The sequence below is a fragment of the Lagenorhynchus albirostris genome, chromosome 20 (genome assembly GCF_949774975.1).
Source record: "Lagenorhynchus albirostris chromosome 20, mLagAlb1.1, whole genome shotgun sequence".
In the NCBI taxonomy this organism is placed as follows: Eukaryota; Metazoa; Chordata; class Mammalia; order Artiodactyla; family Delphinidae; genus Lagenorhynchus; species Lagenorhynchus albirostris.
In genome coordinates this window covers 6,677,070-6,703,460 of record NC_083114.1, presented here as the reverse complement: position 1 = coordinate 6,703,460, position 26,391 = coordinate 6,677,070, and the positions used below count along the sequence as shown (strand labels likewise).

Genomic DNA, 26,391 nt, shown 5'->3' with positions numbered 1-26,391 from the left:
TGAGAATTTAAAAACCAAAAGACAGCGCCATGTCACGTGCACAGAGCACAGAACTGATGTGCAAGGAAAGCCCATGTCTGATGAGGCGCCACACCTGTTACGGTCTGTTGAGACTTTCAGAGGCTTTGCAGCAGTTTCAGGTGGAGAATGGTGATAAATGGTCAAGTCCAGACAGCAGGGAAGTTTTGAGTAGTTTTTGTTTCAGAAACAAAAGCCAGCATCTTCCTGAATGGCTGTCTGCCTAGCACTTTGTGGATGGATACACCAGAAGATGACGCACCTAACTCGCCCAGATGCAAACCTGCCCCCCTCCACCCTCAAAACAGTCTCTCGAGGCCCCAGTCCCCCAGCCACCGCATCAGAGGCACCTGGGGTGGCAGGTGTGAACGCAGGTCTTTGCATCCTTCCTCAGCTCAGTGAACCCAGCCCTGGGCCTGGGAACCTGCACTCTAACAAGCACCCACCTACCTGCCCCCTCGAGTCTGGGGGTCTCAGCCCAGAGAGCTATAAGCTGCCATCTCTGCACCCACAAGAAAGGCCACGGTTGTCCAAGCTGCAAAAGCACACCTTTATTTCAGACAAGTGCAATCCGGTACAGGCAGGAGGGTACTCTGTACACACTCATGGTCTGTATCCTCTTACACCCATTTGGCAGGTCCCTGAAAGCCTGGCACATCGTTCAGCTAAAAATCACATGAAAGGTCCCTAGGGAATCTGATCTAATGGTTTGCCCCAAACAACAGCTTTTCTCTACATTAATAAAATCAGCACCTGCTGACAGGGGAACACAATGCAAACCTGACAGTGGTCTTCATTAACAAGCAAGACTACACTAATGCTTTGAAGCATAAAGGTTAACTGTGAATGTCAGAGAGCCTAATTTGATTGTTACCAGCCACCAAGAACTCAAAGAGGAAAGCAAGGTCACTATGGAAGTTACGCTCTTCCTGGAAATTCACTACAACCTGCCAGAGCAAGAGTCCAAGACACTGGAGGGACAGCCATGCTGATCAGAGGGCTCTGCTCACGTGGAGACCCCACGGCTGCGTCTTTTCCAGCTGTGTCCTTCCCTGAGGTCCATTCCGCTGGCTTCACGGCAACTTGGTCCTCTGGTCTCAAGGCGACCATTTGGGAGACTTCTGGTTAAGAATCCATCCTTGCTGAGCCCAAGAGTAGCATGCCCTGCCCCAAATTTAGGTGTTCTCCTGGTACGAAGGCCATTCTGTAGGTTGTATGTATACACATAGAAGTATCAGCCCCTATGGGAGACAAAGCTTCCTTCCTCTTTAGCAGAAGAGCGCACGGCCGCGCTGCTTTGGCTAGCTCTTTTTCCTGTGTTCCCTCATGTGCGCAGCAATCAAACCAGCTATTTCTGCATTCTTCTTGTTCTGGCCAAAATAATCTAAAAACTCACCATCTGGTCCAATCAAGTACATTATGATTGTATGATCCACCTGCAGAGAAAAGGGGGGAAGGAGAGGATGACAAAAAGTTCACCAAAATAAGCTGCTTATTTTATTGAATACATGCTACAGGATAAGAGACTTCACATTACTAGTTAAGCAACCTTTGTAGCATCTATTATTTATGGAACAGGCCTGAGTCTATTATACTCAATACACAGCAACGAATTATCTAAAATCTTTCCAGAAATTTGCCGACTATTGCCTGACACATCAGCTAGAACTTGGAATTCTTTTGGTTCAATCCTTAACACACTCATCCACACAATTTCTGAGAAAAGAATGCACTTCTAAGAAATGGCCACTGCCAGCCTTCATTAAACAGCCAATGCTTGGGGAACAGCAAAGCCTGCTTGGGAAGAGCCTACATTTATGACTAAAATATTTCATCTGATCCCTTAACCATATTATAAAGAGATACCGCACGGGATTAAAAGTGTTGGTGAAAAATACTTTCTTTATTAAGTTCTAGGGTATATTCTTTTATGTTTTAGGAAGAACTGGTGATCATTCAACAGGCTAAATTCTGCTTACCATGTTATATTACAAATAAAAACAGAAAAGTAACCACTAAATATATAATATATAAATTCTAATACAGTATTTAGTCCTCATATTAGTGATTCAAATGGAAACATGACAACGAGTGTTGTCCTCCCCTAAGAACAATCCTACTACGCTGAACAATCCTACCTGAAGCACATCACCCAGAAGTTCCTCAGGAGCCGTAAGTGCTACACCCCCAAGGAGTTACCTTAAATCCATTATCCACTTTCATGGCAAAGTTCTTAAAGTGTTCCTAGCTCCACCTAAAGTTTAGACTAGCCATCAATTTTTTTTACTTATATGCTTCCACAAATCCAATTTTAAATGAGTTGAAGACATGGCACTTAGAATCCTTGGAATTTATTCCAGGCTTGATTGCTGTTTGGCAAAACAAAAAGAAAGACAGGAATGCGATCATACATACCAAGCTGGAGACACCCCAAATATACCCAGACACACGATGTGTCTGTTAGATTACCGTGCTTTTATACACACACTTCATAGAGAGTACATGGAAAGAGCCACTTGCTTATTCACATAAGGAAAGAATGTAGACCCAGAGGGCTCAGACAGCTGGTGATCTTGAGGGGGCTGGGAGTAATTCACTGCGGGAGGACAGGGAACCCGCGTTTCTCCAATTGTCTGACAGTCAGAACTAGGTCTCCAGGTGTCTCTTAAAGCCCTACTCCACAGCTTACACCTCTCTTTCTCCCCATTTCTTCCTCTTTCCTATTCTGTCTATTCTCTCTCCCCCTTAAAAGACCAGAATTTCAGCATGTGTTGGGCTTATTTTATGAGTGTTCTTCACATAAAGTACTTTCTAATACATAATAAAAAAATTGTTCTACTCAAACTGTCAAACCTGTCAGTGGTCACGTCTCAGTGTTCACTTGGGTTGTGGGCAGAGCAAATCATATGTAAATAAGAATGGAAGAATACACAGTAAATGTATACAATGAAGTCTTCCACTCCCTCCAGACTCCCAGAGTCCCTCAGTTCTCCTCAGAGGGCACCACTACCACCAGTTCCTGCTGTTACTCTTCGAGAGAAACCCTCTGCGTCTATTAGTGTGTCGACAACCACCTATTTCTTTTTAGACAGAATTAACAACACACTATACTTGTTTTCTCACTTAGCAATATACTGGACGTTGTTCTGTATCAGTACATATATAGTAGCCTTTTAAAGAATGGTTGCTTGGTTTCCAGTCTTTTTTACAAACAATGCTATAGGTTATCTCTGTAAGACAAATTCCGAAAAATGGGGTCTCTAACCTAAAAAGTATTCCACTTTAAATGCTGATGATACTGACAAACAGCCTTCTTATGAGGGCGTATCAGTTTAATTCCCATCAACAATGCATGGAGGGACTTCCTTGGTGGCGCAGTGGTTGGGAGCCCGCCTGCCAGTGCAGGAGACACGGGTTCGAGCCCTGGTCCGGGAGGATCCCACATGCCAGGGTGCAGCTGGGCCCATGGGCCACGGCTACTGATCCTGTGCTCCAGAGCCCGCGAGCCACAATCACTGAGGCCCACGTGCCTAGAGCCCTGGCTCTGCGACGAGAGAAGCCACCACAATGAGAAGCCCGCACACCACAACGAAAAGTAGCCCCCGCTGGCCGCAACTAGAGAGGGCCTGCACGCAGCAATGAAGACCCAATGCAGCCAAAAATAAATAAGTAAATAAATAAATAAATTAAAAAAAAAAAAAAAACAATGCATGGAAGTGCCAGCTCGTCCAATTTCACTCCAACACTGCAGCATTTTCTCTTTTCCTAAATTAGATTTTGACATTATCTTTGGCCTTTCTGATCTAACAGGTGAAAAATGGCATCACATTATACAGTTCACATTTATTGTGAATAAAACAGAACATCTTTTCTTAGGTGTGAAAGCTATTTGTATTCTTTTGCAAGAGTATTTCCTAATTTTTAGAAAATAATGTAATACTATACATATAACGCAATGATGTGCACATTTAGCTTTCAGTGGAATTCTAAACGCTTGTAACCTGCGTTACATATACTATAGGTCAGAGGATGCCACTCGTATTCAAAGCCAGAAGCTCACCTCTGTTGCTATCGAGATTAAGAAAACTTCACTCCTTTATATCTCAACCTTTAAGGTACTCCCTCATTCCCTTCATGTCCTTAAATCTTAACAGAAGTTTCCCATACCATGTTGCGGATTAAAATCTGTAACCTCAAAGGACAGAAGTCATACTAATGAAAAACCCAAGAAACTGGAGAGTGTCTCCCCCTACTGGTTGATTTGGCAAATGTACAGCAGTGAACTCACTGATTCTTATCAAACGTCACATTCTTATGGCAGTAGACCAGTATTTACTTGTCAAAATGGGGTCTGGGGTGGGTTCTAGAGGATCCAAGAATCTCTGTAAGACGTACATATTTACATCTTGATTTTTAAGACTAAAAAACTTAATATCCATATTCTGGATTATCTGCATGGCTACCTTAGAGTGCAAATCTCAGTGCCCAAACCTTATGTGATTTATGTTTATGAGTTCACTGGCACCTCGCCGTATACTGCTGGTTACAGTCAGACAAGAAAAAGATGCATTCTTACTAAGTCAAGACCAACCAGTCCACGTAGGCTACACAATGAAAGGTTTCAAAGTAATTTAAATAAAAAACCACGAGGGGCGGCTGACTATAGAGGTGGGTGTCTCAAATCACATTCCTGTGGTGAGCAGCGCTTCGGTTTCAGCCAAGTATCTCTTACTACGTTAACTGAATGTTTTACTTGTTTATTTTTTTATTTTTTTTTTTTGGCAGTACGCGGGCCTCTCACTGTTGCGGCCTCTCCCATTGCGGAGCACAGGCTCCGGACGCGTAGGCTCAGCGGCCATGGCTCACGGGCCCAGCCGCTCCGCGGTATGTGGGATCTTCCCGGACCGGGGCACGAACCCGTGTCCCCTGCATCGGCAGGCGGACTCTCAACCACTGCGCCACCAGGGAAGCCCATGTTTTACTTGTTTATAAGTTGTTTCCTCTAATTTGTAAAATTAATTTTAACTCTAGAATTATGAGCTATAAGCAACAAGACTAAAGGGTGTTACCTAGTTTACAACTGTACATATGTAAACAATTTAATAAAACTATTCAGCACTGGAAGTCAGACTGACTAGCTCAACTGCTCCCACTATCATCATAAGTTAAACCTCAAAACCAGTCAATACAACTCTTTCATAGGAAGAGTAACGAATTCTGAAAAGCTCTTGTTTCTCCACAGCTTCCTTTCTGCTCTCCTCTCATTCTTCTCATGCTGCTGGTGTGACAAGAGGAAACCACAGTAGGGTCCCTCTACTTTCCTTAAACTTAGGGTGTAAGAAGAAAATGCTAATTTTTCTTGTCTTTTTCTCCCATGAACCCAAGTTTCCCTAAGTCTATGAGGCACCACAACTAGAAAATGTGTGGGCTTAAGGCAAAGGGACCAGAAACGTGCTTTTAATTTAGGCCAAAGGCTACAGTGCTGGGACTTCCCTGGGGGCGCAGTGGTTGGGACTCTGTGCTCCCAGTGCATGGGGCCTGGGTTCGATCCCTGGTCAGGGAACTAGATCCCACATGTGTGCCGCAACTAAAAGTTCGCATGCCACAACTAAGAAGCCCGCCTGCCGCAACTAAGACCCAGCACAACCAAATAAATAAATAAATAAAACATTAAAAAAAAAAAAAGCTACAGGGGCACATGTGCTCCAGGTTCAAAAGTGGTGAGGAAATCACAGTGGGCCATAGAGACAAAGCACCACAGTGGGATGTCCCCTCTGCATGTCACTCTTGGGAGCTGGCCATGGCGTTGCGGGAAGAGCAACGACTCAGGATCCTGACCATCTTTCTTCCTATAAAACCAGCTCTGCGGCTGGAAAGGCTCTTATGATTAATCACTTTGTCTAACCAATACTATAGAGAAACTAGAGCATGACAACTGAGGAAAAAACCTGAAATGATACTAAAATACAATGTCAACTCTTCATGTGATAGGGAAAAACGTCCACACTGAGAAGGAAACTGGGTGGCGCTTATGCTTCACTGTGAAACCACTGACTAGAACAGGAACAAGGTGACCCAGGACTCCTGGGCAGTGCTGATGAACGTGAAGATGGCTCTTTAATGTAAGAGCTATAGAAGAACAACCTGATAGAATTTGTTCTTCATCATTAAAAAAACTTCATTAAGTTTTTAATTAATTAAAAAAATTAATTAATTAATCCTAATTATGTAGAGCATAATAGCTGCAAATGCAACTAAACAGAAAATTATGCAAACGCATAGTTGGTATGAAAAGAAATCTTATGGGAAGTCTAGTTGCCTATGGCTTTCTTTTCTCTTGCTTTTCAGAATTCTTACTCACTCAACCCAAAAACGCAGTTCCCTACGGCCTAACACTACTTCTCAAAAGGAGTATATTTCTTATACCTCTTCATTGAGGGCAGAGAGAACCAATACGATGTTTATCAACTAAAATGAGCTTTGCCCCAAACGATTATATTATATTATATCGAATCTAAGATATCCCTGATTTTATATTGCTCTATAATTTTATGTGCCACTAGAAAAGCAGGCAATTAAACTCTAAGAACAATGAATATAAATTAAACAATCATCCTTCAAAAAATATATACACTTCTTCTATCCTTTCAAACATCCCTAATTATTAAGGAATTTGCTATGATCTCAGATTATCTTTCGTTTTAATTTCATTTTTAAAGCCAGTCATCACGGAAAGCTATGTGAATGTCTGGGACCTGGGAGCCTGTCCAGGTGTTGAAAGCTGTGCATTTGCTTACTATGTAGTCCTCGTCTTCATCCTTGGGGCCAGGGCTGTAATACACTCTGAATGCTCTGGCCACTTGATCGATCTCTTCTTTTGTGCCAGTTAAGCCAATCAGTTTGGGAGAAAATTCTAAATAAAAAAATGAGAAAGACAGTGAAAAAGAAGCAAGCAAAACAACCATCCCTACACTTCAAAAAACAGTATCCGTTATACAGCAGCCCTACTGCCACTTTCTTCCTGTGAGTCCCTAAACATTTCTTCACGTTTCAAGGAAAAACAAATTCGCATAGAACAAATGAAAATTCTCCTCTGTAATATATGTTACATTCACCAAGATAGATCACACTGGAATTAAACTAGAAATCAATGGCAGAAAGATATCTGGAAAATCCCCAAACGCATGGAAATTAAACACACTTCTAAATAACTCATGAGCCAAAGAAGAAATCTCAAGAGAAATTTAAAAAATATCTTGAATAAAATAAAAATGGAAACACAACTTATTGAATCCATATAGTAGAAAAGAAGATCTAAAATCAATAATATAAGTTTCCACCTTAGGATCTAGAAAAAGAGCAAATTAAATCCAGAGTATGCAGAAGAAGAGAATTAGAGCAGAAATCAATGAAACTTAAAACAGGCTATTAATAGAGAAGAGCAATGAAACCAAAAGTTGGTTTTTGGTAATATATAAGTCAAATCCTTTCATGACTAGTAAAGAGCTGGAGGGAATATATTCTAATTATTTAAATCACAATTTTTGTTAATTTAGTGGTTAAATATTTAGGTGTAGTTCTGAGATATGCTGAAGTTTAAAGATACTATTATGAATTAAGCATGACAGTTTTCCATTGTATCATATGAGAAAAAAGTTTGCCTGACAATTAGTTCATACCAGATCAAAATACCTGTATCTCATTTTCTAACATAAAACCTCACAGCATGCACTTGCTATTAAGTTTTTGGAATTCATGTAAGTAAGCTGGGGAAGTCACTTAAAAGACCTGGATTCATCAGACTACTGAGCCGAGTCCAACATTTAGCAGCAGTACCTTCTTCCAAAGGTAGAGGTAGCCCATTTTTATTCTTTGGACTAACTCATTCTAAATTGGAAAACTGCTCAGGTGCTGAAAAAGCAAGGTGGCTTGTTCTTCTTCCCTACGCTCTGACTAAATGAAGAGAAGGTGAGTGAAGCCTGAATTAGTTGCACATCCAAACCTTTTCAAAAAATTGTTGAAATTGCAGTTAATTTTCTAAATACCAACTTAAATATTTAAAAATCCCCCCCAAATGCAACTAGAAATGATCATATCATCAATCACTGTATGTACCTGCTGATGAAGAATATTACTGTAAGGTTTTGGTATTTCCATTAAGTACGGCAACTCAAATGTCTACTCATTTGGGGATTATCTAAGGTTTGGTTAATATGTGATAATAAACAATTGCCAACACACATTTAAATTGGAGATCATTTATCACCCAATGAGTTATACCTGCTTTAGAAAATAACGATGCTATTGCTCAAGTTTCTGACATACCTGTAAACTGTGGACATAAATTCTGCTTATATATAATAAAAACTCTACAACTTCAACGAGAAAACAAACCTTTGTAACCTTGGGTTAGGCAAAGATCTCTCATATATGAAACCAAAAAAATTATCTATAAAAGAACAAGCTAATAAACTGAACTTCATCAAAATGGAAACTGCTCTTCAAAAGCCATGGCTGACATGACAAGCCACAGACCAGGAGGAAATATTTGCAAATCATACACCTGATAAAAGACTTGTATCAGGACTATAAATGATAAATAAGTAAGTAAAAATAAACAGCCCCATAAAAATGAGTAAAAGATGTGGAGACGCTTTACCAAAGAAGACATACAGATGGCAAATAATGGTATGAAAAGATGCTTAATGTTAAAAGTTATTAAGGGAAACGCATTAATAAAACCACAATGAGATACCACTAAGCACCTACTGAAGTGGCTAAAATTAAAAAGACTGGCCCTACTAAGTGTGCGAGGATGTGGAGGAGCTGGAGCTCTCACACTGCCAGCGCGAGTGTAAAAATGTACCGCCACTTCCGAAAAAAGTGGCAGTTTCTTAAAAAGTTAAACATTCACCTATCATATGACCCAGCCGCTCCACTCGCAGGTATTTACTCAAGAGAAATGAAAGCGTGTGTCCACACAAAGACGTACATGTACATGAGTGCTCAGCAGCTTTATCTGTAATAGCCAAAGACTGGAATGTCCATCAATGGGATACTACTCAGCAATAAAAATGAACTGTTGACACACGCTACAACATGGATGAATCTCAACAGAATAACACTGAAGGAAGTCATTAAAAAGAACGAGCATATACTGTATAATTCCATTTACATAAACTTCTAAAAATGCAAACTAATCTATATTGATGGAAAGCAGATCAGTGGTTGCCTGGAGACACGAGGTGGGTGCAGAGGAGGGACATGAAGGAGGAATTAGCAAGGGACATGGAAGCTGCTGGGGGTGATGGATATGTTCACTCTGACTGTGGTGATGGTTTCCCAGGTGCACACATGTGTCAAAATGTAACACACTGTGCACCTTAAGTATGTACTCTTTTTATATGGCAACTATCTCTCAATACATGAGTTTAATAATAAAATATACAGGTCTTACATAAGACACATTTTAAAATAACTCAAAGTTTTAGTGGATATGCATTAGAAGGTATCATACAATAAAAATAAATAGAAAACTATTCATTAGTCCTTCTGACCAGTAGCTTAAATCAATTCCACCATAATTAAAATGGAAATTCCTGATTTTTAAGCACGCATGTTCCACACACTAGTACAACAACAAAACCTGTCTGATCAGATTTTTATTCTCATCACTTTTTTCAGCTTAAGAAACTTGAATTCAGAGAAATTACCCAAGCTCACAAGAACCTAAACATTCACCCTTAATTCTAGCATAATTTATAGTCTTTAAAAGTACCTTCTAGGGCTTTCTTGGTGGCACAGTGGTTGAGAATCTGCCTGCTAATGCAGGGGACATGGGTTCGAGCCCTGGTCTGGGAGGATCCCACATGCCGCGGAGCAACTAGGCCCGTGAGCCACAATTACTGAGACTGCGCGTCTGGAGCCTGTGCTCCGCAACAAGAGAGGCCACGATAGTGAGGCCCGCGCACCGCGATGAAGAGTGGCCCCCGCTTGCCACAACTAGAGAAAGCCCTCGCACAGAAACGGGAGCCAACACAGCCATAAATAAATAAATAAATAAACAAATAAATAAAATTTGAAAAAAAAAGAAAAAAGGCAAAATTCCTTAAAAAAAAAGTACCTTCTAATAGTTTTTAAGTGCATGTTGAGATGTCTGAATTGAAATTCTTCCTTAAAATGGTTATGTGTTTATCATTAATATTTTAGATTTATAAAATATACACTATGAATTCAAAATGTGCTTATATTTCATAATTTTTCTTTAATCTCCCAATGAACATATTCCCAGAATGTCTGTCTGTCCTAATTTTACAAAGGGAAGAGTAAGGTAATCAGAAGCAATGTGTCCCCTCAATTCAAGGGTCTCTTTACTTTGTTGATATATGAAGTTCAATCTTTCCTCTGTGACAAAATAAAGAGCCCTGCACCAGGAACTGAGAGGCCTCTTCCTTATTTATTTACTTACCGGCCTCAGTCACAATTCTGAGACTCTTTTCATCCACCTATAAAACTGGTGACAGTACCATATATCCCCTGTATCTTACAAAGCATTCCAAGGTCCAAATAAGCTGATCTTTCAAAAACTGTAAGAGCTAAACACATGTAAACCATTGTGAATAAACACACCTTTCACATAATTTGCGATGGCTTCTTTTGTGTCCCTCTCCGGGTCAATAGTGATGAAAAGTGGAGTTAAATCTGGCAGAGTTGGAATACTATCTGAAAGAAAGTTCTCATTAATCAGTATTCACATTTTAAGGGAAAAGAAAAACAGCAATTACAGCAGCGTGTAAGGAGTGCTACAGCAAGGTGTTAAGGCAACACAGAGGGAAATCTAACACGGATGGGGAAGGGGATGGGACAGCCTCCAGGAAAGGCAGATATATATATATCTGTGGTGCAATCAGATAGATAGCCTATCAAATATCTGCACCCCTGCACACATGCTGTTACTCAGAATCACATCACGTGGATATCCTGTCTCCTAATCCAATGTAATGTTTGTAGGATTCCCCCGCCCCACCCACCATTTCTCAAGGGCAAAGAAACTATTGATAAGGACTGAATATCCTGGAACAATTCATTTTAAGAAGGATATACATCACAGACCATACCACAGATTTCCTAGTCTAACCATCAGTCACCAGGGAAAAAGCAATGGCAGTGTCAGTGATGAAAGGCTACAAAAAGAAAGGGACACAAAGCAGAGTTAAGGGAGACCCAGACCACACCAACATTTTTAAGCAACCTAACATTTAGCATCAAAACAAGCTTCCTTTGGTAAAGAATAAGGTCATGGGAATCACAGCCACTAACAAGCCTAACACTGAGATTTTATGTTCTCACAAACTGAATAATTACAACCCTCCACCTAACAGTAATATAAGAATGTGAAAAGCATAGTAACATTAGGGACATCAAGTAAACACATACTTTTTTATAGCAAGAGATGGCTTTCTTACCTATTTCATCCACAACTTGAATCATTTTTTCTAGTTCTTCTGGACAGATATCAGGGCAATGAGTGAAACCAAAATAAATCAATACCCATTGACCGAGGTAGTCCTTATCAGTTTTGGGCTCGCCAGTATGAGTTGTGAGGGAAAATGGGCCCCCAAGTAAAGGCTTTCCGATGCTTCGCTGCCGTTCCTTCTCCAGCTCTTAAACACACACGAACACACACCGAAGGGGAAAAAAAAAGTCAATCTAACCACAGGTACTCAAATGCCTGATCTATGGTTCATTCTATACTACTGACTGAGGGCACAAAATATGGAAGAAATAGCCTCAGTTTTCAAGAAGCTTAAAAAATCTTTTAAATAAGCATAAAACAATAAAATAAAATCAAACGCTATTGTAATATAGTAAGGACTACAAGAAAAGAAAGTGGTAAAACTATTTTCTTCCTCCTCCAGAACAATTCGGTCCTTAGCCATCAGGTGTGGCCACGATGGGGGTGAGGGCAGGGCAGAGCAGAATGTCTGAGCCCAAGTGGGCGAGGTGGGTGGCCTGGCAGTGGGTGTCTGAGCCTGAATGTGCTGAGGAGGGCAGCTGTGTGAGGAGAGGACAGCAGCAATGGGAGCTCAGTTACACACAGGGGCTTGACCAAATAAGTAAATACATTAAAGAGCTATGGATGAAAAAGGAGTTAGATCGATGGAAGGAGAGAAAACTAGAATGAACGCTGAAGTATTGGAAAGAAATGGGAGGTACAATACAAACTTACAGTTTCAATATATATAGATACAGAAATAAGTATAGATGTAAATAAGCACATCTCTCTCCTAGCTCTGTCCACTGAAAGGACCCAGGGGCGGATACACCCCAATAGCAATGAGCTCATATCCTGACTTCTAATATCCTCCACTAAAAGGAAATGAGGCATTTTAGAGAAACGGCTGATACCAGGACTGGGGCAGAGAAAGTACACGAACCTAGAACATCCTTTTGTGTCAGAATTAAGGAAGAACCCAAAGCACATAGGAGGCATGTCAAAAGGAAACAGAAGCCTATGTCGAAGGGGCTCCCACTGACCAATCTGGGACGATGTGAGCGTCAAACCAAAGAGAATGATGGATTACAACTCACTGGCTTGCTAGGAAATCATGAATCACACTGATATAAATAAATGAATTGAGAGTTTGATGGGGAACAGAATATTTACATGTATAAATACATAATATTTACATGTGTAAATGTACATCACAAAATACACATTAATTACATTTCCAGTAGAGAAACCTGACAGACACCACCTTAAACAAGTGATCAAACTGAACTTAAATCAGTAATGGGACAAACTGAAATCATATGACACCTGACTAAATGCAATGAGAACACAGCGTCCTGAATCTAACCATGAGAAAACATCAGGCAAACCCAAACGAAGGGACAGTCTACAAAATAAGTGGCCTGTAATCTTCCAAGCTGTCAAGGTCATGAGAGTCCGGTAAAGGCTGAAAAACTGTTACAAACTGAAGGAGACCAAAGAAAAAACTAGGTATGAGGTGTGGCTCTGAACTGGATCTTTCTGCTATAAAAGGAGGGCATCAGTTGGGACTTCCCTGGCAGTCCAGTGGTTAAGTCTCTGTGCTTGTACTGTGGGGGGCATGGGTTCAATCCCTGGTTGGGGAACTAAGATCCCGCATGCCACAAGGCACAGCCAAAAAAATTAAAAATAAGTAAAATAAAATAAAGGAGGGCATCAGTTGCACAGCTTGAATGAGGTCTGAAGATTGAACGGTGTTAACATATTGATGTTAATTTTCTGATTTTGATGGCTGCATTGTGGTTATGTTGGAGAATGTCCTTGTTTGTAGAAAATACACAATAAAGTATTGGGAGATGGTGAAGCATCATGTCAGCAAATACTCTCAAACAACTTAGGCACACTTCTTTTTTTTTTCCAAAGAAGATGTTGGGGGTAGGAGTTTATTAATTAATTATTTAATTATTTTGCTGTGCTGGGTCTTCGTTTCTGCGCGAGGGCTTTCTCTAGTTGTAGCAAGCGGGCGCCACTCTTCATCGCGGTGCGCGGGCCTCTCACTATCGTGGCCTCTCCTGTTGCGGAGCACAGGCTCCAGATGCGCAGGCTCAGTAGTTGTGGCTCACGGGCCTAGTTGTGCCGCGACATGTTAGATCTTCCCAGACCAGGGCTCGAACCTGTGTCCCCTGCATTAGCAGGCAGATTCTCAACCACTAAGCCACCAGGGAAGCCCCAAGGCACACTTTTAATACTGTTTCATAATACAAGTTTTTATAAAACAAAATTATTAACTGAAGGTGAAATTCCAAACTAAAGTCATAAGAAGCTTGGCTTTTTCTACAATCGTCTCTACCATTACTTTCCTAGTTTGTCAGGTCTGTTTCATTTTGAAATTGAAGGAACTTAACTGCTTATTAAAATATGAAAATCATATCAATAAAACACTGCTTGCTACACAAAAGAAATATACCTGTATATCAATATGGATCTTATATTCCTAAAGTTCTAAAGCCTATGAATTTTCACTCCCAGCTGTAAACATTATCCTTTGTGTAATGTCATCAGAGACTCTCTAAAGAATCAAAACAGAGTGATACTTTAAAGGTTTACTGGAAACTTCTAAAACAAATCTTAAAAGTCCTGAAATATTCACTAAAATATAAAGTTCTTGTAAACAGTTTCTAAACACTGAGTGTTAGTCCAGAGCCGTTCCTTGCCGTGAAATTCCCTCTGGCCTGGCAGAACCTCATCTAGTGAATCCTTCACTTCTGTGTCTGTTTCACTGTCATGGGCACCTCAGTGGCTGGACTGCACCTTAGTCATCTTTGTACCCTCTGGACTTCTTACTATCTACATCCAGATCTGTCCACAATAAGTCTTTTCACATGGTTAGACAGTGGTGCCCTGAACACATAAGACAGTGGAAAAACAGGTGAAACCAAATAAGGTTTGTAGGTTAGGGAACAGTACTGTATGAACTTTAATTTCTCACTTTTGATAAATTAGCCATAGTTATACAAGATATTAACATTAGGGGAAGAAAGATGAAAGATACATGGAAACTGTCATTTTTACAACTCTTCTGTAAACCTAAAATTATTTCTAGATAAAAAGCTTAAAAACAACAATGACAAAAAGATGACAGTCCACAGCCAGGAAGGATTTTATTCAGCGCTGACCAGATGATATCTACTTACTCTCTGTCTTTTCTTTCTTGAAGTACTTCATCCCAGCCAGTAAAACTCCTCCAATAGCAAATGTGATGGCTAAGGACTTCCAGGAAACAGGCTACTGGGGCAGAGATTTCAAAAATAAAAATACTAAAAAGATGAAAACATTTAATCACACTAAACTTATTACAGTATTTTTGAAGATACCTACACACAGGCCTCGATCTTGTTAAACGGACAGCATGTTTCACGTTACTTTGGGATGAGAAAATACTGAAAGTTTCTGGGGATGCAGTTGCATCTGGGCTCCTAACACAATTACAAAGGCACTTCTTTCCAAGGGAAGGTTCCCTAAGTCGATTTCTTTTCACGTGGAAAAAAAGACCCAAGGCTCAAGCACCATGATTGTTACCATGTGTGACCCAGATCCCAACTGCTGATTTAAAAACCAGTTAATCACCTGCTTGTGCTGATATTGAGAATACATAGAAATAAACTAAATAAATTTAGGAGGTTAACCTAACTCTGGCTTCCAAAAGTAACAAAGCCAAAGTAGAAGACAGCTAAAAGTGGAACGTCTTGCAAACTGCATCATTATTTCTTTTTACTTTTTCCAAGTCCCAAGATAAAATAACTCATTAACCTTCCCCCAGCTCCGAAGACCACTTCTCTTGCCTATCACTAGAGCCTAATGGCTCTTAAGTTCTTTTGGGGTCAGAACTAGAACCCGGGAGAAACCAAAGAAAAAAGGCATATCCAGCACGCCACTACGACCCACATGTGCTCAATTTCAGCATATACACACCAGACCTCCGAAGGGAGAGCCAAGTGATAAATAATAAAAATGCTCTGACGCGCTTCAATCATGGGAAACTTAAGGTTGAGACCCAGCCCCCACGCTTAGAACACCTGAAACTTATTTTCTTGGCGCAAAAGCTAACTAAAATCCAAGCCCGGGTATCTAACCACGTGGAGAGGGTGTCGGTTCTGAGGTTCTCTTTACCGCTGAGGGTCCATGCAAACCGGAGGAAAATGCGGGATGAGATTCTGTGAGCCAGGGAGGTCAACCGGCGGAGTGGAGGACAACTTGAGGCCGAGTGATTTCTGAGGTTATGACCAAGTGGGATAGGAAGGGCGCGCAGGGTTGACTGGCGAGCAAAGGCAGGGCTCCAGGTGTGCACTCACCCGAGGCTGCGAGGGGCGCGTGGGGTCTCCGCCGCCCTTCGGCTCCGGTCCTGACGACCCGGGCGGGGGCTGCCTCGCCGTGCTGAGGAGCCGGCACCGCAGGCAGCTGCCAACGAGCCCCGAGGCCCGCCACGCCTCCTCTGGCGGCGCGCGGAGCCGCCCCAGCATGACCTTCGCGGTCCCCTCCCCGGGGCCCCAAACCCCGAGGCCGCGAGGCAAGAGAAACCAAAGTTTGCTACTCGGAAGCCGCATTATCCGGCCGGGCGCGCGCAACAAGCCCGCCATGAGCTCGAGAGACCGCGCCTCCCTTGCCCCGCCCCTCGACTTCCGGCACCGTTTCCGCTTCCTCCGAAAGTGAGGGAGAGCCGCTCTTTCCTCTGCGCTCGATGGTGACGCGGTCGGCTAGCCGGTAGTCTGGGAGCCCTTTGCTGCGGAGTCGGCGCGCGGTAGGTGGTTCCTCGCGGCTGGAGGCGGGGCGGGGTGGGCCGGGCTGGGCTAGGCCTACGCGGGCGGGCGGCAGGGCCCTCGGGAGCTGGCAGGGCCCGGAGGAGCGGGCCGCACCGGGGATCGGGCTGCGCGGCGGGAGCTGGGCCGGGAGGCCTGAGTGGAGCTCAGGGGCCCGGGGCTTCGGCGACCGCAGCCTCTCCTCCCCCACCGGGTGCCCCCAGCCTCGGAAAAGAGAAAACGGCGTCCGGAGACGGCCGGGACCGGGCAGTCTCCGTCCTCAGCCTGGAGGCCGGTCCTTGACCGCTTTACACCCCTAACGTAGAAGCGGACCCATTGCGCTTGAAATAATGTGCGACTTTTTTTTTTTTTTTTTTTTTTTTTTGCGGTACGCGGGCCTCTAACTGTTGTGGCCTCTCCCGTTGCGGAGCACAGACTCCGGACGCGCAGGCTCAGCGGCCATGGCTCACGGGCCCAGCCGCTCCGCGGCATGTGGCATCTTCCCCGACCAGGGCACGAACCCGCGTTCCCTGCATCGGCAGGCGGACTCTCAACCACTGCGCCACCAGGGAAGCCTTGTGCGACTTTTTAAACACATTTGCTGATTAGGATATTTGAGCGGTTAGGGTGACAAGGACTAGTCAAGTATGACTGAACTGCCTGGGATTTATATTCGCAGGGTATAAGGAACCTGAATAGAAATACCGGCACTGTACGGAGTGGTGTCTCTCCTGCGTCCTGTCCCAGCCCATGACTTGGGCTCCCTGGGCCCTAGGATTTCTACAAGCCTGTATTTACACAAGCCCCCTGTTAACGAGGCGGAGAGCGTTCGTAGGTTGACTTTTCATTCCTTGCGAAAGTTTAACTCGCGTTCATTCTGTCTTGCCTTTGTTTTTGTCTCAGCATCTGCAGTCTTAATCTCTCTCCTCCCCGCCTCCGTGCAGATGTGCAAAATACAAAAAAAGGAGGAAAAAAAAAGCCTTCTAACGTTCTTAACTTTGGATCCCACTCCCGCGGGGCCTTTTTCAGGGCGTCCGCTGAGCAGAAGCATCCGATGCCTGGTGATGGTGGCCCCGGGGCGGGGTAATTTTTTATGAACTGGCATCATCAGCCAGTGTTCTCCTCTGCTCGCCCACCAGGAGGTTTGTAGTAGTCTGTAATTACCTGTGTTTCTTGATTCCTGAATTGAGCTGGACTTCTCTGGAATATCGGCGCAAAGTAAATGTTCAGCACTTCAAATCATTTTTAATCAAACTGATTTTTCTGTCTTGAACTTGCCCATGCTTCAGATCTTCTCCCCCGCCCCCACCTTATTTCTCTGTGTTTGTTTCTCCAGGGAGAAGGTAGTCCTCAAATTGACAAAAAGACACAAAAGTACCCTGCTTATTCAGGCAGTGCGTGTGTAAAATTATTGTTCACCTCTTTGCTCAGTTGTAGGTTAATTGATCAGACAGCCGTCAGATACATTAAAATTGAACTCAAGATTTTTTTTCAGCTGGTCTGTTAATTTTTATTTTCCAGAGTGATTCTTTTAATAGCTGGACCCTTTATTTGTTTACCAAAGCATTTTTATACAACTTCTTCATATTAAATTTATAATGCTAAATAAAATACTAGCTTCTAAAACAGTTCCTGGCTGAAAGTAGGTGTTTTATAGCTGTACATTGGATGAATTGCTAACACCTCTGAGCCTGACTTCATGCACCTGTAAAACGTTAGTGTTAAAAGATACCTAAAACACTGTCTAGTGTACACCTGTCACTTGTGAGAGGAAAATCAGAATGGTGTTGGTATTGCTAAGAGAGCTCACTGAAATGGAGTCGGGAGGCCCTTGAGGATGTGTGACTTAGGCATGTCTCAGCCTGGATGGAATCTGACCTTTGACCATTTATTGTCCTAATGAAGTCATCCAGAACATGTGCTGGAAACTCACGATACCTAGCGGACCCCTAGCCTGGAATAATTCGTGATTCCTTAAAGACAAATATTTCTTGACTTGTGTCAGAGTCAATCACGGTTCTCAACAGGCAGCTAACTGTGGCTTTTCGTATTTATGAGCCCCTGACTCTTTCTCTTCCCCAGAACACTCTCAGTTTTACCTGAATCTGTGTCTCCCAAATTGCAGTTCTTAAGACCCCAAATAAATTCATTTCTTACTTGTAGCCTCCTGTATTGTGTTTTGTTTGACACACTTTTATTACTCCTCTTAAACCACCAAGATCACAAACGAGTTTTTATTCTTTTTTTTCCCAATTTGGATACTTTCCTTGAACGAGACAGGATGTAGATATTATCATCTGATATTTGTTCTATCAACAGTGACAAGGCTGATCAAATTTTGTGCTTGACATAACCTTAGACTATTTGACTAGGACAGCTAGGCCTAACTTCCCGGCCCTGTAGTTCACTTGCTTCATCTCAGGTGCAGATCTCCGCCCTGCGTGTCTAGCCACAAACATTTCCTGCCTCACCTTGCCTGTTATTGCTGTATCTAGCACAGTGAATTTCAAGGCTATCCCCCCCCACTTCTTTTTCCACAGCTACCTAGCTCACGTGGGTCTATGTATAAAAACTTGGCTCACGGGCTTCCCTGGTGGCGCAGTGGTTGAGGGTCCGCCTGCCGATGCAGGGGACGCGGGTTCATGCCCTGGTCCGGGAAGATCCCACATGCCTGTGCTCCGCAACGGGAGAGGCCGCAGCAGTGAGAGGTCCGCGTACCGCAAAAAAAAAAAAAGAAAAGAAAAAAACTTGGCTCACGCATCCCTTCCCTGAGATGCTTCTGGCTTAGGCTTTGAGCATCTCTTTATGGCAGTAGTTCCCCTTAACAGCCTCTCCTTAGTAAAGTCTAGGCTTGTCACATTTTTTTCCTTTGACAGTAGTTTGAAGGGCTGTCTTCACATCCTCACCATAGGTTCTTGAGGGCTTTCTACAAGGACCTTCAGCCTTCTGCCAGTCTTAATTATCATAGAAGTTTTTTATATCATCTTGTAGCAAGTTTTCAGCAAGTAAGCATCCCTGGGCATTTCCTTCTATTCTTGAAAATCATTGGTGCCTAAGGTGGTTTTCGCAGAATGCTGACTGCTTATCCTGCACCATGAATTTTTGTAGGACCTTTTTTGAGGAAATCTTGTTAAGTTTTCTGCATTATTCTGGTCTATAAAAAGTTGGGGTAGTTTCATTTATCTTGAGGTTCACTAGGCAGATATATAATTAAAAAATAATTTTCTTGGGCTTCCCTGGTGGCGCAGTGGTTGGGAGTCCACCTGCCGATGCAGGGGACGCGGGTTCGTGCCCTGGTCTGGGAAGATCCCACATGCCGCGGAGTGGCTGGGCCTGTGAGCCATGGCCGCTGAGCCTGCGTGTCCGGAGCCTGTGCTCTGCAACAGGAGAGGCCACAACAGTGAGAGGCCCACGTACCGCAAAAAAAAAAAAATAATAATAATAATAATTTTCTTAACACGTATAGAGTGCTTTATGATTTACAAAGTAGACCACTGTGCGTTAGAACTCAGTTGAATCTCACGAGTGATGAGGGTTATTTTGCTCTAAGAAACTGGAACTGCAATCAGTTCTAGGTTTTCAGCTTCACAGCTTTTGGCAGTTCATCATAATACCTCTTAACTAAAACTTAGATAACTTAGCGTATGTAAATGGTGCAGGCAAAACTTCCAGAACCAAGTTCACTAGAAACTTGCTATTTTGCTGTCTTTTCAAAAGCAAATTATTTTCTTAGATCTTCTAATTCTTCCAGACTTCATTTTTTCCTAAACTTTAGAATGCTTTTAAAAAACTTTATATTATAGACATTTAAAAACATGCATAAAAGTAGAATAAACCTCATGTACCCATTTTAGCTTTAACAATTATTCTCTACTCATCTACTTGTTTGTGTGCATTTGGTGAAGGATGGGGAGTATTTTGAAAAAGTTCTATGGCACTGGAATGCTTGTTAATTCTAAGTTTCCCCACTGGAGGTGTCTTTGAGTTGTTGATCTCTCTGTCCACCAGGATCAGTCTTTCTGAGCTCCCTGGCATCTCCCTGAACCATAAAACAAAAGACTCTAAATGAGCCAGAAGAGTCAATTCCCGGCCCACTTGGTTCTTTTTTGCCCTGACTCACTCACTGTTGATTCCAATTGTCTTTCCGTGAATGTGGTCTCGTCCTCCCTTATCTCTTATCTTTTCTTTAACAGATCACGGTATAAATTTAAGTTTCTGTCCTACAAAATAATTTCTGTGTTTAATAAAATGCATATTTTTTTCTATCCTTAGCCTTATCTTTAAAAGCTATATGTAATGAGCATTTTGAATCTCTTTTCTACCCTAGAACACATTACTGCTTTGAAGTATGTGGCCCTTGCTGGTTCTCTTCACATTACTTAACTTTCTTTAAAAAGCTGGCAAATCTTCAGATACCCTGGAGTTTCCCTAAACTAAACTGTGTTCCAGTGGAAGGTGCATCTGATAGGGCTTTTGGTATCGCATGACAGAAACCTTAAAGCCAGTTCACTTTGGCTTTACTCAGAGGAGATTTTATTGGCTGATAGAACTAAATGACCAAGAGTAGTTCTAGCAGAGACAGGTGGATCCAAGTGTTCAACTAGTGTTTCCAGGACTTGACTTCCTTCCATCGGTCACATTGCTTCCTTCTAGGTTGGGTTTCTTCTCAGTTAACTTTTCCCTAGCAGCTCCAGTCTTAGTTATCAGTTTTAGCAGAAGTAGTTCCAGTAGTTTTGCTAGTAGTTCCAGTGAAAGTCCCAGGGCTGATGCTTATTGACCCCACTGACCAGAGGGAAACTGGGCTTTTAGAGGCCAGGCCTGGGTCCTGGGTCTGCCCCTCTCCAGCCAGGAGGTTGAGGTTAAACCACACAGACTGAGAGTGAGAGTGGGTAGGTGCCTAAACAGACATTGGGATGCTGTGACCAGAACAGGAAATGAATGCTGCGTCGGCAGTGACAGGTGTCTACTGGACAAGATCAAATTAATTGGGACAAAATACCCTCTAGGAGATGTACAGTAGATATTGTTACCCTAAAGGCGCTGAGTTTAAAGGTAAAAACAAACAAGCTTGTTTAGCAGGGGATAAAAGCATTCCCAGAAACCATTTTCTCTTAAACTCTGGTGATAACATTCCAGTGATAACACTTGCTAAATTATCTTCTGGTTTGATTCTCTTATTAATCTATACTTGGAATCCCAAATATTTGAAGCCTTAAAAGACTAGGGGTTTTCAGCTTAAATGAGTTTTGTATTTATTTTAATTGTATCTCACCTTTCAAATCAGATTATCTCATCTATACTATCCCTCGTACATATTAACTGAGTTGGTATTTAGTGGGGTTTTCAGATGGGACTGCAGGAAGAAATGAACAACAACAACAAAAAAGTATAAGAACACCAAGGAATTTTTTAGGGTTTCCATCACTTTTTTCTAGTTCTGTTTTACCTGTTTTGGGGCTCATTCTACCCAACCAGATTAAGGAAGGAATTTAGCTCATAATTGGGTAGATCACATAGAAAGTGTGTCATTATTGACAAACAGTTTAGACCAAAAAGAGACCCTTAATTCTCAAAAGTGTCAAATAGAAATCTGGCCCTTGTTGCTGATTGTGGAGTTGTCACCTCCACCTCATAGGAGCACTCTGACAGGATTTCACATGTCTGTAGAGTGTTAAAAAGAACTCAGTAGGAATATTCAGCAAATGACTGGAGACCAGGAGTCTGAAAGTAATTTTAGAAACTACAAGTGAATTTTTAGAAACAACTAGGTTTTAATAACCTAGACACCACAACACAATTTATTACTGTAGTTTTTATAACAAGAGTAGTTGATAATTTAGGGTCCTAGCCTTTTATTTTAATCCTTAGTGTTCTTGGCACTTTTAAGAGATTACAAATGATTATAAATTTAGATTGTAAACAATCTAATAAAGTAATAGCTTTTTAAAGTCTAAATCCCTAGCACTTGTGGTCCACTGAGGAAGAGATCATGTATGAGAAAAAAAGAATACATATTTCCTGTTTTGTTTAGAGAGAAGGGGAATGTGTTATTCAGGTTTTAAAAAGCTGGTACAAATTTGAATCCAACTTTTGAAGAACCAGGCATCACTACTCACAGAAGTGAAAACAGTCATATCAATATCATAGTTTTTGTGCCGGATTTTTTTGTTTAAATTAATCCTCTCATCTTGTTTTCCTCTCTCTGTTATTGCATATATAAAATATGAGAAAATTATTTGAGGTGACCTACCCATCAGCAAAGAGAAAAGATCTAGCCTAACGTAATATACTCCTAGTGGGAACTAATGTATAAAGTACAATGAATGAGTGTAATATACAACTCCCCCCACCAAAAAAAACCCTTGAGCTTTTGATAGAATTATTTTGGTGTTTGTGGAAGAAGGGGTGTGTGTGTGTGTGTGTGTTTGTTTAAAACTAGTGTATATTTATTAAAAATTACAAATTATACCAGATTTGAATTTGACTTTACTAGAAGTAGAATGCCTGTTCACGAATAGGATAATACCCTTTTGTAACTTGCTGTTCTTCTGCAGAATAGAGGTTATCATCTATTTTACAGATGAGAAAACTGAAGCATTTTGAGGACTTGGTAATTTGGACCTAAGACCATCAGACTCTAAAGCCCATGCACTTTTCTCTGTACCAAGCTACCTAGTGGATTGACTATTAAGTTTAATATTCATTTTACCGTTTTCTTCAGTCCAGTTAGAAAATGAGATGTTTATAACTTTATCTTTCTCACTTTCCTTGCTTAATTTAGAAAACTATTTGGAGATTATGGATGCTAAGCCCGAACCTGGACCCCTCAGTGAGAGTTCAGAACTTCTTTTCTCCTTTGGAGTTATAGCAGATATTCAGTATGCTGATTTGGAAGATGGCTATAATTTCCAAGGAAGCAGACGGAGATACTACAGACACAGTCTTCTTCACTTACAGGGTGCTATCGAACACTGGAATAAAGAAAGCAGCCCACCCAGTTGTGTACTTCAGCTTGGAGACATCATCGATGGATATAATGCACAGTATCAAGCATCAGAAAAGTCACTAGAACTCATCATGAACACATTCCAAAGGCTGAAAGTCCCAGTTCATCACACGTGGGGAAATCATGAATTCTATAACTTCAGCAGAGACTATTTAACAAACTCCAAACTTAACACAAAGTTTCTGGAGGACCAGATTGCCCATCATCCTGAGACTGTGCCTTCAGAGAATTATTATGCTTATCACTTTGTACCGTTCCCTAAATTCCGGTTCATTTTACTCGATGCTTATGACATGAGTGTCTTGGGCATGGATCCGTCTTCTCCAAAATACCAGCAGTGTCTGAAGATACTGAGGGAGCACAACCCAAATGCGGAATTGAATAGTCCTCAAGGTGAATTATTCCTTTGAGCTGAGAATCTAATACATTGTCTTTAAATTCTTCAGCTACCTTTTATTCAGCAGGAAGATGGACGATTAAGGTAAAAGTATCTTGTCCTGTTGTTCAGGGTCAGGATTTCTCACACGCCTCATGGCACATGGATTGGTGGCATTTGGTTCAAGATTCATTTATTTAACACATAACTGAGTGCCTGATGTTCTGGCCGGGTACTTTTTCTAGGGCAGCTATTCAGAGGCATAGGCAATACTGACAGTCCCACTTTTTTAGGGATGGAGTAGAGGAAACAAGAGGAAAGTGGACGGGACAGATAATAAATGCAACAGAAATAAGTGAACAGTGCCACCAAGAAAATAAAGTACAATATTATAGAAAACGACTAGGGGTACCATTTTAGTCAGGTGGCCAGAAATAGCCTCTCTAAGGAGAAAAGCATTTCAGCTAAGTGATGTGAAGGAGTCAGCCTTGGGAAGAGCGGGTGGGGCAGAGCACTCAAGACAAAAACCAGTGCATAGGCGCAAAGCAGTGTAAGGCACTGTTACTGAAGAGCACAGAAGGGCCCATGGGGTGCAAGGTGATTTTACAGTGGCTCAGTGGACACAAAACAGTGTGTTGTATATTCAGTGTAACGGGAAGCTGGGGAAGTAAGCAGAGGAGAATTGAGATTAGGAGTAAGATACAGTGTGATTTACACTGCTCTAAATTGTTAGCTAAGTTTGAATGCCCAAATGAGGGAAAATCGGCATTTGATGGGTCTAAATTACTAAATTTGTTTCAGGACTTGCTGAGCCCCAGTTTGTCCAGTTTAATGGAGGATTCAGCCAAGAACAGCTGAACTGGCTGAATGAAGTTCTTACATTCTCTGACAGAAACCAAGAAAAGGTGGTGATTGTGAGTAAGTATTTAAATGATTTGATTACACTGGCATTTTAGAGAATGGGTCTAGTTAGGTTTTAAAACATACTAACAATATTTAATATTGTGATATTTTTATAAAATGAAAGCTTAGTTTAAAATTTTTTATTGAGAAACAATCTGAATGTAAAATTAACATTTAAGCTTGAGTCAGGAAAGAATTGTGAAATAAAACATCTTGCCATATATTAGAGCCTGTGAGTTGGCCCTTTAAGTTTAAAAGTAGTATTTCCCCAAATGGGTTCAATTGGTGTAGTAATACATATAAGTGAAAAACTCCATCCAGGCCCCAGACCAAATCCCAGCCTCAGGAGACCTACCTGTGAGTGCAGTGACCTCTGCTGATGAGGTGAAAGCAAAGCTGGTGTCTTGGGACGAGTGTGAGAGGCTCATCTGGCAGGTCTGTAACTGTGTCCACCATATGATTGCAAGGAAATAAAATGTGTTGTTTTCGTTTAGAATTGTTTTCCACAGACATACTGCCATTAGAGGTTATAGGAACCTGGAGGTGCTTAAAATAGACGTGTGTGTATGTGAGCGTGTGTGCGTGCGTGCACGCACACACACACGAAGAACTGAATCTGGATTTGCAGTATGCCTGGTGTACTTGGTTTGGGGGCTGGGATTAGTTCTCTCGGTTAAAATCGATGTGGCCTGATGGATGAGAAGATAGTACTGAGGGTCACAGGGACGGCATGCCATTCTGGCTCTTGTTTCTATGACCTGTGTGACTCTGGACAGATGTTGAATGTGCAAACTGCAGGTTCTCAGGATGGTATCAAATGGACTTATGAACATGAAATCCTTTTGAAAATGACAGGCTCTTCAGATAGTTGGTAATATAAAATTATATTTCAGGGAATTCCTTGGCCGTCCAGTGATTAGGACTTGGCGCTTTCACTGCCGAGACCCGGGTTCGATCCCTGGTGGGAGAAGTAAGATCCGGCAAGCCACTCGGTGTGGCCAAAAGAAAACCATTATATTTCTACTAATCAGTTTTTACTTATTTATCTTTCACTGATGTGGTAAAGATATGAGATGGAGTAGGGGTATTTCTAGAATATCAAATGTCATTCAAGGCTTAGAAAATTATAAGGTGCCCTCAGGGGTTATAGGCATGATGTGACACTGTTTGGCTCTGTAATAAGTGGTTTCCAAAATGGGATACTTCTTGTCTCTGCTTTTTAGTTTTCACTGCCATAATGTACCTGTTATTGTAGAGAATACTGGAGCTAAAAGGGACCTCGAGATCATATAGTCAAACCTTTTAATTTTAAAGATAAGGAAACTGAACCCAAAGAGATTAAACTACGTAGGTCAAGTCATAGAGCTCCTGAGACTGGAGACCCCTTTCGTCGTCGTCTCCCTCCGTACCGTATTCTTCCCGTTTCTTTGCACTTCTGTCAGTGCACCTGTCTGCGTTAGCATCTCGTACGTTTCTTCCATTTTGCTCTAAGCTCAGACACTGGATGAACAACTGAGTGCCTCGGGTTTTCTTTAGCAAAGTTTAAAATGGCTAATAGACATTTTCTTTTGTTTCTGTTTGCTTCTTCACTTTGATTTTGGCTTCTCGGAAGTATTTGGCCTACTCAAGTTTTGGCCATGCAGTTGGAAGGATAGAATTGCTATTAGCTGAGATACGGAACACTGCAGTAGGAGGGGTTTTGAGTGAAGAGTTCAGGAGTTCAGGTTTGAAAATATGAAGTTGCAGATGCCTATTAGACATCAGGAGAGATGGTGAGTAAGCAGTAGGGACATATGAGTCG

The 26,391-nt window shown here is 41.8% G+C and overlaps 2 protein-coding genes across 5 annotated transcripts in view; one reads left to right on the top strand and one right to left on the bottom strand.

Moving 5' to 3' along the window:
* Positions 1–544: 544 nt before the first annotated feature.
* Positions 545–16,167, bottom strand: LOC132511890 (protein SCO1 homolog, mitochondrial). Its single transcript, XM_060135705.1, has 6 exons — positions 15,862–16,167; positions 14,704–14,794; positions 11,484–11,681; positions 10,648–10,740; positions 6,816–6,931; positions 545–1,454 (listed from the first exon to the last, which is right to left on the bottom strand). The coding sequence occupies exons 1-6, from the start codon at positions 16,144–16,146 to the stop codon at positions 1,320–1,322; spliced, it is 918 nt and encodes a 305-aa protein (XP_059991688.1). The 5' UTR covers positions 16,147–16,167; the 3' UTR covers positions 545–1,319.
* Positions 16,168–16,202: 35 nt separating this feature from the next.
* Positions 16,203–26,391, top strand: part of ADPRM (ADP-ribose/CDP-alcohol diphosphatase, manganese dependent) — a 69,118-nt gene continuing 58,929 nt past the window's right edge. For 3 of the 4 annotated variants that reach the window (XM_060135703.1, XM_060135704.1, XM_060135701.1), the window contains exons 1-3: positions 16,203–16,307; positions 23,087–23,704; positions 24,489–24,605. In XM_060135703.1, coding sequence (XP_059991686.1) covers positions 23,104–23,704; positions 24,489–24,605 — 718 coding nt within the window. In that variant the 5' untranslated portion in view covers positions 16,203–16,307; positions 23,087–23,103. The remainder of the gene's footprint in view (positions 16,308–23,086; positions 23,705–24,488; positions 24,606–26,391) is intronic. The other variant, XM_060135702.1, reaches the window with a different exon arrangement.